Here is a 14,454-nt window from a genome sequence, read left to right as displayed (position 1 = left end):
AGGCTTGGGGGAATAAAACAAAAGAAATAACAAGGAGGTTGAGGGATGAATAGTTAATTTCTTTTTGTTTATTCCCCCAAGCCTCGGAGCCAAGTTAGAATTAGTTTTATCGGAACTGGCCTCTCCCCCAGGGAGGCGAGAATGTGACATCAGCGATATTGGGGCCGGTGTGAAATTTGACACTGTATAGGAGGGGTAGGGGAGATTTAAACAAGTTACCTTGACAGTGAGGTGTTGTGGAACACATCAAGAGAGAACAATGTCCTTTGCATATGGTTTTTGCCAAAAGCAATGCCTTCAAAAGATCTATACAGTGTTTGAACGCAAATAATTTAGCCACTTTTATAGACGGTCTTCATAGTTTAATCACGTACAAAGAATTATTCTTGTCACAGTGGATTCTGAAAACGGTTGTTCGAGACGAATTAAACTCAGCAGCTAAACAAGGCGCCCCGAGAGAACGAGAAAGTCATGTCGTCAAGGCAATGTTTCTACTAAGTTTATTTTGTCTTGCCCAGACTAAGCATCTGGAATAGTTAACATTTGGAAAAGTATCATTTTCATTCTTCCTCACGAGGTTCGTCCGAATGAACAATACTTTCCTTGTAATTTGGACTGAGAACAAAAAACAAGCGTCAAAAAGAGAAAACACAGCAGATACAGGTTGGGTAACTTGTGTTAGGTAGAACAAGCACCTACGGTAAAGTTTATTCCAAGTTCATGAATGGTTAAGAAAATACATCAACTGAAACGAAAACTAAAGTCCAGTGCTTTGAGCAATATGAGCCTCTCCCGAAAAGGTTCCTTGATATACATGTCTTTGACTAGGTCAGATTCCCAACGTTCCTAAACAAAAAAACTCTGAAGTTAAAGAAATGACAATATTAGCACTTCCAAATACTTAACAGCAAGTGATATGGTCAGGTAGAATTTGCGGCCTTATGTTTAAATACATCCTGGCCTTCTCTGTATACGTCATGGCGTCGGGGAGCCCAATAATAACATGATCTGACAAAACTGTAATATGACAACCCCGGATGTTGAGAAGCTCATTTGGACGAAAGAGACCAGCGAAAGATAAAACACACATCGTTGCAAACCTTAGGCTTTTGTGATAAGCACGCTCGTCAGCGTAAGTAGAAACAATAGATCAAATTAATGCTAAGGAGACTGGCTCCTTCTTCTTGATTGGTTCAGGCCTTGATCGTTTGTCCGCCTCAACAAGCTTCTTGCAAATCCCGGCGTCTAAAGGGTTACTATCTAAAGGCAGAACACTGTGAACCCATTTAAGGATGGTATGAGCCATAGAAACAGAAAATACTCTCCTCTTGTATAGTAAACGTGATAAAAACAAAGCTGAATGGGTGACGTCAGCAGTCAAGGAGCATGAGAGTCCAGCGACCTTTTGATAATGAAAAAGTGAATTAATTTCCCTTATATACTTAGAAATCGTTCCCTTAGCTGTAGAGTGTAAGCAAGCATTACATGATAATTGGTTTCGATGTAGCAGCGGGTACGGATCCCCACACGGGAGACTGAAGTAAAACCTGTGGAAAATAGACGAGAAAATACATGAAATATACGGAATAAACGAAAAACTGCGGGCCGCTAGGATCCTTATGCATAACATATACCCACAAGAGACCAAGAGAAGATACCCATGATTATAGAATTAGCCCATCGGCTGTAAAATCAATACATGCACACATGCACATATATATCTCAAAACTGTGCGAACGCAGGACCCGAGCTCAAACTCGAAAACAAGATAGATGGATCATAGATATGTTCGCCTACCCGGCATCGGCAACTGCACTAGCTACAGCACAAGCTCTGTTGTAAGAGATTTCTTCTCACAGATTTCTTCTAAAGGGCCTGGGAAGTCGTATCCAAATAATTTGAAATCGAGTTCAAACAGACGTCCAAGTTGAAATATTTCGTCTTTCGTCAGCTCGGAGTAATACTCTAATACGTGCGATTTCGTCTTCGATGGGCGATATTCGGGGAAAGTTACATAATCATCCACACCAATTATTTTTAACAGCTGAGGCGCTTCCTCGGCAAGATTTTCAAAGTGACCAATGAAGTCGTAGTCTACCTCGCATGGACAAATCTGTTCGTAAGAACGCCAGTGTTGATCTTCAATATATCCACGCTTCCGCAAAGTTGTTGCGTTAGATGAAAGAACGCTCTTTATAAAGGTTGAAAACGGGACCGCGGCTTCCTTCCTTAATTCTTCGGTGGTTTTGTCGGGAATAACAAATCGTTTGAACCACAACCTATTCACTTTGTCACGGTACGCCGATGCCAATCTCTCAAAAGGCTCCCGGACAAACATGGCTTTGTAGTAACCCTTCAAGATCTTTTTCCTCTCAGTAACATTGTAATCTTTAAGCCAAGAGAACAGTCTATTATTATGAGGATTAAAAACTACTTGTCCACCCTTGTTCTCTGCGCTGTAAAGGACGCGCTTCCAAGTTGTGCAGGAAACTTTAGGTATGAAACAGAACACAAACTTTAACTTTTCAATGACGATAAAACGAGAGAAGTCAGCTTCTTCAATGAAGGAAGGATTTGGTGGTTTTGTAAGGCACTGCTCCCTTAAAAGCTGTCGTCTTTCGGCCATACGTGAGCTAAATGATCTTGGGATGACTTTGAAGAGTGCTAAAAAAGACATGATTATTCGTTAGCTAGTATTGTAATGACATGTTTTCTTTTATGTTGATGTTATTACACAGTATTTTATTTTAGATTACACTCATCAGTGCAATAGGGGCCTCGTGGAAAGTGCACTCGTCTCCGGATCAAGCGGTCTGGGTTCGAGCCCTGGCCGGGGTGTTTGTGTTGTGTTCTTGGACAAGATAGTTTACTCTCACATTGCCTCTCTCCACCAAGGTGTATAAATGGGTACCGGCGATTTTAATGCTGGTAGTAACCCTGCGATCCAGGGAGGAGTAGACAAACTCCTAGTTGCTTCATGCTGTAGAAACCGGGATAAGCTCCGGCCTGATGGGCCACGTGGCTCGTATGCGGACTTAACCTTAAGGTTTGCCAGATGCAAAGGAGTAGTAACGATAGAAAATGTCACTAGAGTTCTCGATTTTAGTAAATTAAACCGACAGGATTAAAGAGTAGGCGAAGTGGTAAAGTTAATCAACTTAACAATTTGACGACAGTACTTTTTTTATGTGCCTGTCCTTTTATTGATGATAAATTGCGTCATAACATTGTCAAAGTGGCAGTTCCGCAGTAAACTTTGACAATGTTATGACGGAATTTATGATCAACAAGATGACAGACGCATAAAAAACTGACGTCAATTTGTTTTTTACAATAACAAGACCCCGAAATGGTCAAACGCCGGGAATAAATGAGGGGAAAAGACGCCGTAAACTTGCCGTAGACAAAGATAAGTGAATTTTATTCAAAATAACGCGCACGTTCTCAATGGTTTTTCTCGCTTTTTGATTGGCTACTTGACAAAGTGCATACAATCTCATTGGTTAAAAATTTGTCAGTTTGACAGCTGCAAGTTGAACTTGAAAGCTTGCATTAATTAAGATTTTATCCGTTTGTACTCTTAATGATGATAAAAATGAGCCAATCAGCGCACGAGAAATCAGTCAGTTATTGTAAAATATATATTTTGAATGCCTTAAACCTGGAGGAAAATGTGTGCCAATTATGACATAACTTTCTGCCCAAAAAATGTCAGTCTGGCATTTTCGATCCGCAAACTTAGATTTCATTCAACATTGTTTTCTTAAATGTTCCAAATGTCAGATGTCCAAAATTGATTTTGTAGAAGTCAATAATTAATGACATAGGGTTTAAAAACTGTAACAAGTGTCGACAAAACACTAAAAAAAGAACTTAAAGCGTGAAAAAGATCACCAAAGTTTGGTAGAAATGTCTACGTCCCAGCCAGGTTTACAGCCTCCGACGAGAAGTGTAAGGCACGTGTGCTCCACGAGGTAGCATAGGGGCATTTGATCGCCTAATCTGAACCTGAGGAAAGCGTTTCACAGGGGCGTAATCAGGTTTTTCAAAGAGTGGGGGGGGGGGGGGTCACACTGTGTCAAAGTGAGGAAATTCACCAGATTGTCATGTCGATTTCGTCACCTGTTGTAGTTTTTTTGCTTAATAAAGACTTACATAGAGGGGGGGGGGGTCACGGGCAACCCAGGATCCCCCCTATCTACGCCCCTGTTTCAACTCAATTTTTGGCTCGGGAGATGGAAGTTTCGCCAGCTGAAAATTCAAAAGGTTAAAGGAGAAGGTCACTCCAAAATACGTATATTTTTTTTCAACGCTAATAAAAAGCTTGCACTAAGTTTAGCCACTCACCGAAGTTTCAGCCTCTTAACTTCAGATTTTCCTTATGAAATTCGTCTCCAAAGAAGCCCAAAATTCGAACATTGTTGCCGCCATTTTGAATAGTACTCTGCAGCCAGGTTTTCGTGTCGTCATTCCGTCCGAGAGATTTCTCCCAATGGCTTCCGAAGAGCCTTTTAACCACCACTCTGGGATATGACTGCTCTTAAGCCATATTATTTTGAGCAAAACATGCTCCAAAGTCCGAACTGATAGCATTGAAGATAGTAAAGTGGATAATCGCTTGGAAAAAATAGATTTTGCTGACCTTGTGAAGGATGCCTAGTCAGTTGCAGGTTTATCTCCTTCTCGCCAATTTCGAGTCTGACGGAATGATGTCACATAAAACACGGCCTGGCTGCCATTACAGTTTTATTATGGCGGCCTCCGAAGTCCCTTATTTCTTCAGGATAGCGGGCACTTCAGAGGAAGTTTAAAAACTCACCGAAGTTTAAAAGTGGAAAAGCTGAATGTTTACTTGCTATAGGCGAAGACAAAAAAAGTAAGCTTTTTGGAGTGACCTTCTCCTTTAAATGCCCGATGCTTTTGTTTCGTTGCACGGTTTGAATACATTTATTTTTGGTGCTTCCTTTCTGAATTACTTTCAAGGTCAGTTATTAATTCGAAGTTGAGTTGGTGGGTTTTTTTCACGTACAAGATTTCGGAGCCGACAACTTGATCAGAGCAAGAATCCAATAGCAAGATGTCACTGAGCGCTAAAATTGTACTTTGCACCACTGCAGTGACATGGGTTCGCACGAACTCATCAAATTCAAAACTTTAGTCCGATGAATAACTTGTCATCTCTGTCAAGTTCTTTTACTGTTTCACAGTCCCAGACACTGTTGCTGTACGTTAATCCACCTTAACAAGCTATTCATATCGTCAAAGGAACATAATGTGAGGGTTGATAGTTTTTAATTATTCCAAAACAGTTAGTTTATCTGCAGCTGCCAGCTAGCTGCAGTTTGCGAGCTGGACAGCGTGGTCTTGAATGAAGCTTAATTCGTCTTTTTCTTTGTCGTTCGTTACTTCGTGGAACGTTACGAAATTTCTGTAGTTTCTCAAAGAAATAAACTGCGGAAAAGTCGAAGTACAAGTAATTCACCACGTTTGATTCCGTGTAAATGTTTCTCGTGCTTAAGCACAAGAAACATTGTAACGACATTGTAACGTGGTTCGCAAAAATCGAGCGGTTGCGAGCAGAGGTTCTATCTGATCTCTCCCCGAGCAGAAAGAGAAAGGAATCTCTCTCGCGGGGTAAACGTAACGCCACTGCTCGCTTCACGGATAAGCTTTTAACGCGCCTTAATTCACAGATATGTATGTACAACGTACAATGAACTTTACCTCTCGAGAAATTTTGTTCCAAAGCTTTGTTGGCGATCCACAAACTCACACAGCCGAAAATCATGATGAAAAGCAAACATCCTTTGGTCTGTAAAAGTGATTTTCGACACATCACGACTCTTCTGGCCGTAAAGGAACAGCAGCTTTAAAAGTATTGTGAAAACTATCTGCACGACTGAAACGTTCTTGAGAGAAGTGTCGGTTACCAAGGAATTAAGTTAAACAAAACAAACGCAATTGATCGCCTGTTGACCACCCAAGTTCAGGCTTTGATGTCCAGTGGGAGATCATACTATACGTAGTATTATCGATAGATATAAAAACATTTATATATCTTTTTACTAATTCAGTTTTTCAGTTTTTCGTTTACAAGTATTTTTTACACCCGCCTTCAGTTCTACGTGCATAGACGACAGTTGTCGACCATTTTTCGATATGCTGTGTAAACGACTGAAAGACTGTATAACTGTGGGACTGGCAACTTTTCCGGTATTAGCGGACGAATGAAAAATGATAATTACTGATCTCAAATGGCTGAAGGAGATCGCCGACTTTGCATGTCTCCCGATATATGGGATAATTCAAACGATTTTAGTGTGGTCGATCGGCTCTCAATAGCGACTTCCGGTAGAATTGGGCCGCTGCCGCTTTTAATATTCGCAAGAGATATAAGAGATCCGGGTATGGTTAGTCAAATGTTGCAAAATTCAACAACTTGCACATTCATATTCAACAACTTATATTTGTGTTCAACAACATATATTTATATTCAACATTTTGTATTTATATTCAACAATACGCATTTTCAATCAACTTCAACCAAAATTCTCTTCATTCAACAACATAATATTTGTTCAACTTCAACCAAAAATAATTTCATTCAACAACAATATTTGTTCAACTTCAACCCAAATGATTTTCATTCAACAAAAATAATTGTTCAGCCTCTACCAAAATCATTTTCATTCAACAACAATATTTGTTTAACTTCAACCACAGTTATTTTTATTCAACAATAATAATTACTCAACTTCTATCATGCATAGTGATTTAATAACATACCTTCTTTTATGACAAAGGTTTTGAAAGTTCCCGGACATTCAAAATATCGTCATTCAACAAAATTCCCCGTCCCTCCCCCCAAACTACCCCGAACGCTGTCACAAATCCCTAGTGTTTTGGGTACCCAAAACACTGAAGGCGTAAAACTGTAGCAAGTGAAATCATCCACAATTCTGCTCGAAACCCATTTATCTTCTTACGAAGCTTTGTCTCAATACATTAAAGCGTCCTTTAGCTTGATATATACACAATACGTCTCTGAAAATAGTCGCAATTCATAACAGACTGCCTGATCCGAGTCCGCAGTTATAACTACATACAAAACCGAATTCACGCGCCAAAGATCCTTGTATGAACATGCGCTTGGTGCCTATCGATAACCCTTGAAATGCACGTTATTTAAACGAGAAAGGCGCTTTCTAAACCTGCGATAGTGCGGTGATTAAAATCAATACACGAACAAACGGCCGTCACGCAATATGCAGGTCTCAAGCTGTGATCGCCCTCTGTGTATGTTGCCTGTCGGAAATAAACTCTGTCTTAGACTACTTTGTCGCTCTTTCCTTGACCATCCCTCCTAGTATACGTAGACTTTGCCGGCGAACAGTTCTCTATGTCATTAAAAAGAATTTTTTTGTTTCGGAGTCAAAGCCAAAATAAATATAAATAAAGTATAGACAAGGCTTAGATCTTTGGATATAGGGAAAGTCTTAGACTTGTTTATTTGTCGCTCTTTCCTTGACCATCCCTCCTATTAGATTTTGTCATTAAAGCAGTTTTTTTTTCTTCGGAGACATCTATAAAAAATGCAAATAAAGTAGACAAGACTAAGTCCTTTGAACAAGAGCAGCAGATTCATTCTCGTCTCGATGTCGATTATCGCTTTTCGTCCTCATCCTCCATGTACTTCTCTTGAATTGCTGCAGTTCTGCAACGAGACAGTGCAAAATTGTGACCGTTGCTTAAAGTTGCCCGACAACATCTTGACCCACAAGGTCGACTAACGTTAGTTCCTGTGCGTGCACAAAGCACGAGAGGGAATGGGGCCAAGCGGAAATGTGAAGAGTGTTCACTGGGCCCCATTCTCCTTAACTCGCTCGTTCTTTACATTTCATATTTCATTTTACACTACATGTACATGCTTGGTCAGAGAGCAGCGCGAGTTTCTGATGCTGTATTCATGAACTAACCTGAAGAATTCAAAATCCGTTCCTACAGCAGAGGACATCAGTTGGCTAAAGTTTCCCTTGTTGTCTTCAAGATCACCAAAGAGATATCCATTAGCTCGATCGACTGATTTCATCACCTCAATCATGCTTTCCTTAGACTGTAAAAAGGAGCTTGCAATTAATTCATAACCAGCAACTAAAACCAGTGCATCATAGATCTGCAATTGACAGGTATCTATACAGGGAGCCCATAATTGTTCTCTTAGACCAGAGAGTCGGTGAGAGTTCCCCCACCCCTATCCCCCTAAGTAAGGTCTCTGCTTAAGGCGAGAATCCAATGAAGCTATTTTCACTTTCCATAAGTCAATGTACATGTATTCAGAAACTGCTTCTGTAAAAGATATATTCTCGTAATAAGAATCCATATCACATTTTTTTTCCCTGAAACATTACATTGGTCTGTTTTCCTAGCTTTGAACAAAATTGATCATGGTGACAGGACCATACAGTGAAAAACTGTGACTGCCAGCTCTTGAAAAATACTGCCTTAGGCTGTAGGCCGAGGGCAGCATTGTCAAGTCTGAGGGTCACAGTCTTTCACTACATGGACCAACCCTAAGCCAGTAAATAACTTATTTATGATTGTATTTCCTCTCTCTCAAATCACTTTTGTAATTGTTGACCTTTTCAACACACACATCGTAGGCAATTTACTGAAACTGTGGGCAGAGATAGGAAAATCCAGACTGCACAAAGAAACAACCACATTGCAGGATTCATTAATGTGCCCTCTTGGGAAAAAATAAATTGCAATATGTCGAGTGCAAGCCACTTCTCTTAAGCCATATTTCATTGCTGCACTATGTCAACAGGTTTCTTAATCACACCTACAGTGTACTAATAGTGTACCTGAATATCCAGTGTTTTAAATGACACCAAGCCATAATCCTCCACTAAACCAACCAAAGCTTCATTCAGCTTTTTATATTTCTGTGTAAATGGATTGTCTTTGATGTGGTCCAATAGAAAATTCAGATCTAACACATCTGTGTAAAAGTCTAGGTTGAATGCTGATAATAATAAAAAAAGAATTAAAAAAAAAACTGAAAAAAGCATATATAATTAGCCTGCAGAGCAGGCGAGATTTTTTCGAGCGAGCGCTCACATCGTAAAAAGTTCAGCCGCCATCTTGAATTTTTCATGCAGTGGAAGACTGGGGAGAGAAAGAAAGTTTTACCAAGGGGGTGAATGATAGGCAAGAGGAAGGATAGGGGAGGGTTCTCATTTTTCCCCTCCCCCATCCCCCACCGTCTAACATGGTGGTCTAACATGGCGGTCTAAAAAGGCGGTCGCAAGGTTGTAACGCTAACTCGCCCCAATAAGACACCTACACAATACATAAAAATTACATTGTAGTTTGCCAGAAGCCAGTCATTCATTTCTCAAATTTGGATGCACATACAAGTCCTTTGTTTGCTAAGCTTAACCTTATTAAACTTCAAGATTATATTAAGCCTCAAACTATCTTTTTCATGCACCAGTTTAATACTGGCAAACTACCAAAGATCTTTGATTCGTTTTTTGTCGAAACATCTTGTAAACATAATGTAAATACTTGCTTTGCATCTAGATCTACTTTCTATCTTCCAAAAATTCGAACAAATTATGGCAAATTTAATATTCGATTTAATGGACCTAAATTATGGAATGAACTCGATGAAAGATTCAAGTGTTGTACTTCTAATCAATTTAAAAAAGAACTAACTTCACATTTCATTGGTCTCTATTAATCTTTACTGAATGGGATATTTTGATGGTTTATATCTATTTATTTTGTTTTGTTTTGTATATTTAATCTTGTACCAAGTTTATGATATTTGCGTGTACCAATGTATTTGTTGTGCCTCTTTCCTGACTCTCACATTTTTAATTATTATAATTACGGTCACCCAACTAGTTTAGCTTTTCAGTTATTTTGGGTGTCGCACTACTGTATGTACTGTTCTGTTTATTTATTTATTTATTTATAATTATAATCTTGTAAATTCTTTTAGTTGTTTACAGTAGTAGAAATAAAATGTTCTTGTTCAGAGAGGTAACAGACAAAAACATGTATACAGCTGCAGTTATTCCAAGTACATGACTACCATTAAGCGACAAAAGTGTGAGACACTTCACTGTAAAATTCTACATAATGTACATTTGAGTGTCTGGAAACATCTCCTCCCTACACCCTGACAATGTTGATTTTTTATACTTCTAAGACCATGCAGACCACAGAACCTACATGTACACAACATTGGATTGGAGGACAGGAGAGATCAGAGAATTATTGCTAGATAAATATGAAATAAAATAGGGGGTTAAATAAAGTGCCATTTTCTGAAATGGTGTAGACTATTTTTGTTGCCCATGTGAGTGAGTGAGTGAGAACTTTATTAAAGTGTCTAAAACCTTATAGCCTGGAAATAATACGCCATACTAATTAGGAGACACTGCTAAATAACTATACTAATACTAATATTAATACAATAAAAAATACATGACTTGAAGGGCATTATGTGCTGCATAGGATGCAGCCCTTACAGCCGGTGTCTATTAAGCAAGTTATATCCCTTTTGCGAATATAGTTTGTAAAAGCCTGCAGTGTCTTAGCTGATCTGTCAGCCATAGACAGTTTGCCCCATAATTTGGGACCTACATAATGCAGAGAGTGCTTCCCATAAGTAACAGTGTTGTATCTAGGAGTGGAAAAATCTGTACCATTGTACCATACCTAGCTTTCCATACTGCTCGACCAGATCAATCTTGGATAACACATTGACGTGAGGCAGCTCAACATGAATCATAGTAGACAAAGACGTGAGAAGAACCGAGATGAACTTCGTAGGGTCGCTACAGTGATGTGAGTCAACAAGATGAACTGCAGCAAGCTGTTGGAAGAAAAAGTATTACCTTCATTTCATGACAAAGAAGGTCTTCACTGATTACATAATTCTCATTTACTGTGTACCTTACAGTGTCATTAAAGAGAATATTGTAGAGGATGGTCGCATACTGATTGTACTGACACCACATAAATCGTATCTATAACAAAATTCTTGCTCGTGATTGGTTCTCTGCATGCCTGTTTGTCATGTAATTGGCGTGCAATCATGTGGGTGACCAATTACAGGTATTCAATTACAACTTTTTGTAATTGAATACCTATGTGATTTGCAGGTCAATTACACACGCTTTAATGGCTTCCTTCTTAATGTTTCCCACAGTTTTTAAAACTCATGGAGAGCGCTACTGACATTTTCGTTCAAACGAAGTTCTCCAAAGAATCTTTTAATTTCGAAATTTGTTATAGATACGATTTATTAGTAATTGGACCTCATGCAATACAATTCAGAGAGTAATCATGCTCATGATTTCAAATGGGCCTCATGCTTCTTGCTCGTATGACTTTGAACTTACTTGCCTGATTACTCCCTGAAGTGCACTCCACTTGGTCCGATTACTATTACTAAGCCTGATGGGTGCTGAGATTGGGGGATTTCAATCCTTATTATTTCAGGTAGGAGAGGCTGCTCTCTCATAGGTCTGCTGACATGTAGGTACTGTACACAAGTAGGGTCAAAGTGGTTATTCACAATAACATCCGTCAAAAGCAATATTTGGGTGTGTAGATACCCATGGTCAAGACACACAGCAAGCGGCAGGCATATTTTGCAGGTTGCAGGTTGCAGGTTGAAATTTAATTATAACTGGAAAACCACTGGCACTTAAAAGAAACGTACAGGTGGTAGACTTACCGTGACTGTTACATGACACTGTTTACAATCACTCCGTAAGGTGGCTTCTACCTAAGTGCCAAACTGGCCGAAGCGATGGGAGGAGGGTATATTCCTATTATTTTAAGCCTGCAATGAATTATCGTTTTTGAAGAAACATCTGAAATATCATCTGAAATATCTGCTGAATTTGGTTTCTTCCCTGTGAGTACCAAAATGAAAGTACACTGAGCTTGTGCTAGTATATTCCGTCGGTTAAAATCTTAAGACTTATATTATTTCATTTCTTTATTTATTTGCTTCATTTGTGGTAGCAATCTTCTGTTGTTGATGGAAGACCCGAGCCAAATCTGGAATCGTTGGAAACATCTGTGGAGCAGCCATCCAGATGGCTTTGAAGAGATTTCACTGGTCTCATGCAATCAGCGTGTCGATTGATAAGTACTTACAATGGATAGATCGTGTTTTCACTATGTGAAAGACGCCAACTACTTTATGTAAGAACCTCTGACGAGTATAGGTTATTAATTATTTTTAGTGTCAGCGGTTTTCCAGTTATGATTAAATTTCAACCTGCAACCTGTAACCTGCAAAATATACCTGCTTCACAGCAACAGAGGAGCAGCATGGTTGCAGAACCTATCTAAAACAGCTTCCTTCCCCAGAATAATGTTTTAAAACCACAAATGACAACCAAATGTCTTAACAGTTGACGTCATTTATCACTCATCCAAAAGCAGTCAAAATGACATGATAAATATCTCAAGTGTCCAAAACGTCAGACCTGATCAAGAACTTATAGAAAAAGGTACAAGTCATGTTGTTGACAGCTTGTCTCTTTTATATCAGAAAATCCGAAATGGCAAATGTCTTGTCAGCAGCAGCTACACTGTACAATATGTTTAAGTTGAAAACAAGGTTCATCTAAACTACATATCAAGTACATCTAGTTTGCTTTTTGATCTGTGGTGAACTCAGCTGCATTTGGTCTCTGACTGCAATCAAACCCACAGGACCTGCACCCTATAGCGGACTGTACAGGGAGGTCCTGTCCCAATTTTTCAGGCTGGAGGGTAAGGGTTTGGACCTGAGTCTCCCCGGGTTTCACTTACTCTAAAGTCCCACTTTTCCAGCTGCCTGACGACATTTCTGACGGACGTATGATGAGTATAAAGTTCCACCTGACCGGGACAATCAAACAAGAAGTAATGGCCCTTCAATTCTTTGAGCTTTTTCTCCAGCCAGTCAATATTTTTCTCCAGATATTCAATACAGTATATCAGCCCACCGTTCGGACCTAGCTTGAGGTTCTCCATCACATCGTTTAGCGTGACAAGTGTCGAGATGTCCAATGCACAGTTGTAGCTCAATGAATCGTTGGCAGGATCGAGGTTTACAACTGCAGCTTTTCGTCCCAAGTTCGTTAAAAATTCGCACATCCCGGCACAAAAGGTGCTTTTACCAGAGCCAGGTGGGCCAATGACAATCTGTCCAAATGAAGGCATTCTAAAGAAAGTCGGTAAAAACTCTCTATGATGAATCCTTCTGGCGAGAAAACTCCGCTCCCACCGCCATTTTGTTATTTTTTTGGTATCCAGACCACTAACGGTAAATAAAGTACCCAGTCTTCTCACGACTTGTGACGGTTCCGCCCGCAGGCCAAAGGCTCGAAAACTTTTCGGGCCTGCAAGGCCATTTTTAGTTCACCAGTATCTAAAAACAGAAAGGTGTATGCGTCTGAAAGTTCTTGTATGAAAGTAACTTCTGTTCATATTAAGAGTATGTGAATAAAACAGCTCTGCTGTGATAAGGTTTGAGATTTTGCTACGGCTTTTCCAGTTTCCTCCTTTACAGCCGTTATTAGGGTCGTCACGCAACGGGGCAGAAGCGTTGCGTGACGACCCTAATAACGGCTGCGGAGGAGACTACGGCTTTTCGGGTGAGAAAACTTTTCGGAACCTTCGAGAAACGGGCCCCAGGAGAGAGGTGGCAATAGGCCATTTCCGAATTACCTTGTGCCTCTGTTTCAAAACGCGAGTCCTAGTGCAAAACCATTCATTTGAAAATGAGTTTGATTTCCATTAAAATAAACCTGTTGGTGGAACGCATTTTCATATGAAAACTTATGAATGGTTTCGCACAGAGCCTCGTTTTGATACAGAGGCAAAAGGTAACTCGGAAATGGCTTTTTGTCTTGAGTTCGTGAAAATCGCAAGCAAAAGTTTTAACCGCAGGGCATTTGAAAAACCTCAAACACAAAGGGTTGGCTCTGTGGAAGGTGCATGAAGCCGAATGCGTAGAAACGTACAGACACAGAATGACGCTGGGACATTTCATCTGGGACTGTAGCAAATCATGGTACGTATTTTTCTACTGACTGACGGCAACGTGTGCATTCCAAGCACAAAGCTGGACGCTCCACTAAGTGTAAATATAGTAAATATGCTTTCGTTTTTCTAGTTTATATTCAGTTTATAGCCGAATGCGTGCTACTGAGAAACATAACTGGAAGCAAAAAGAAAATAAACGTCTGAACAGACTAGAAAGTCACCCTTGCTCACCATAGAGTCTCAAGTAGCTCAGTGGTTAGAGTATCTGGTTAGATCACCGAGGGTCGTGGGTTCAAATCCCATCTCAGTGGAACTTGGAGTTTTTTTCAGAGTTAATGCTATTTCTACATTCAATATCCCCGTATCTTACTCAAATCATTTTCAAGGTCA

At 39.8% G+C, this 14,454-nt stretch overlaps 2 protein-coding genes across 3 annotated transcripts; both read right to left on the bottom strand.

The window, feature by feature from the left end:
• Nucleotides 1-476: 476 nt before the first annotated feature.
• LOC110057917 (carbohydrate sulfotransferase 10-like) lies at nucleotides 477-6,388 on the bottom strand. 2 transcript variants are annotated; one of them, XM_020764528.2, is made up of 3 exons: nucleotides 5,725-6,387; nucleotides 1,798-2,664; nucleotides 477-1,547 (listed from the first exon to the last, which is right to left on the bottom strand). In XM_020764528.2, exons 1-2 carry the CDS (start codon nucleotides 5,834-5,836, stop codon nucleotides 1,820-1,822), a joined length of 957 nt encoding a protein of 318 aa, XP_020620187.1. In that variant the 5' UTR covers nucleotides 5,837-6,387; the 3' UTR covers nucleotides 477-1,547; nucleotides 1,798-1,819. The 2 variants fall into 2 exon arrangements, with proteins under 2 accessions (XP_020620187.1, XP_089139493.1); XM_089283367.1 differs by having other exon boundaries at nucleotides 477-2,664; nucleotides 5,725-6,388.
• Nucleotides 6,389-6,446: 58 nt separating this feature from the next.
• On the bottom strand, nucleotides 6,447-13,343 carry LOC110064643 (GPN-loop GTPase 2-like). The gene is made up of 5 exons (XM_020771720.2): nucleotides 12,847-13,343; nucleotides 10,732-10,888; nucleotides 8,865-9,025; nucleotides 7,977-8,113; nucleotides 6,447-7,714 (listed from the first exon to the last, which is right to left on the bottom strand). The coding sequence occupies exons 1-5, from the start codon at nucleotides 13,237-13,239 to the stop codon at nucleotides 7,663-7,665; spliced, it is 900 nt and encodes a 299-aa protein (XP_020627379.2). The 5' UTR covers nucleotides 13,240-13,343; the 3' UTR covers nucleotides 6,447-7,662.
• Between the last annotated feature and the right edge of the window lie 1,111 nt (nucleotides 13,344-14,454).

The sequence above is a fragment of the Orbicella faveolata genome, unplaced genomic scaffold (genome assembly GCF_042242905.1).
Source record: "Orbicella faveolata isolate gen_17 unplaced genomic scaffold, um_ofav_v1 contig_12, whole genome shotgun sequence".
In the NCBI taxonomy this organism is placed as follows: domain Eukaryota; kingdom Metazoa; phylum Cnidaria; class Anthozoa; order Scleractinia; family Merulinidae; genus Orbicella; species Orbicella faveolata.
Note: the sequence above shows the minus strand (reverse complement) of the source record. Positions and strands in the feature narration are given on the sequence as shown.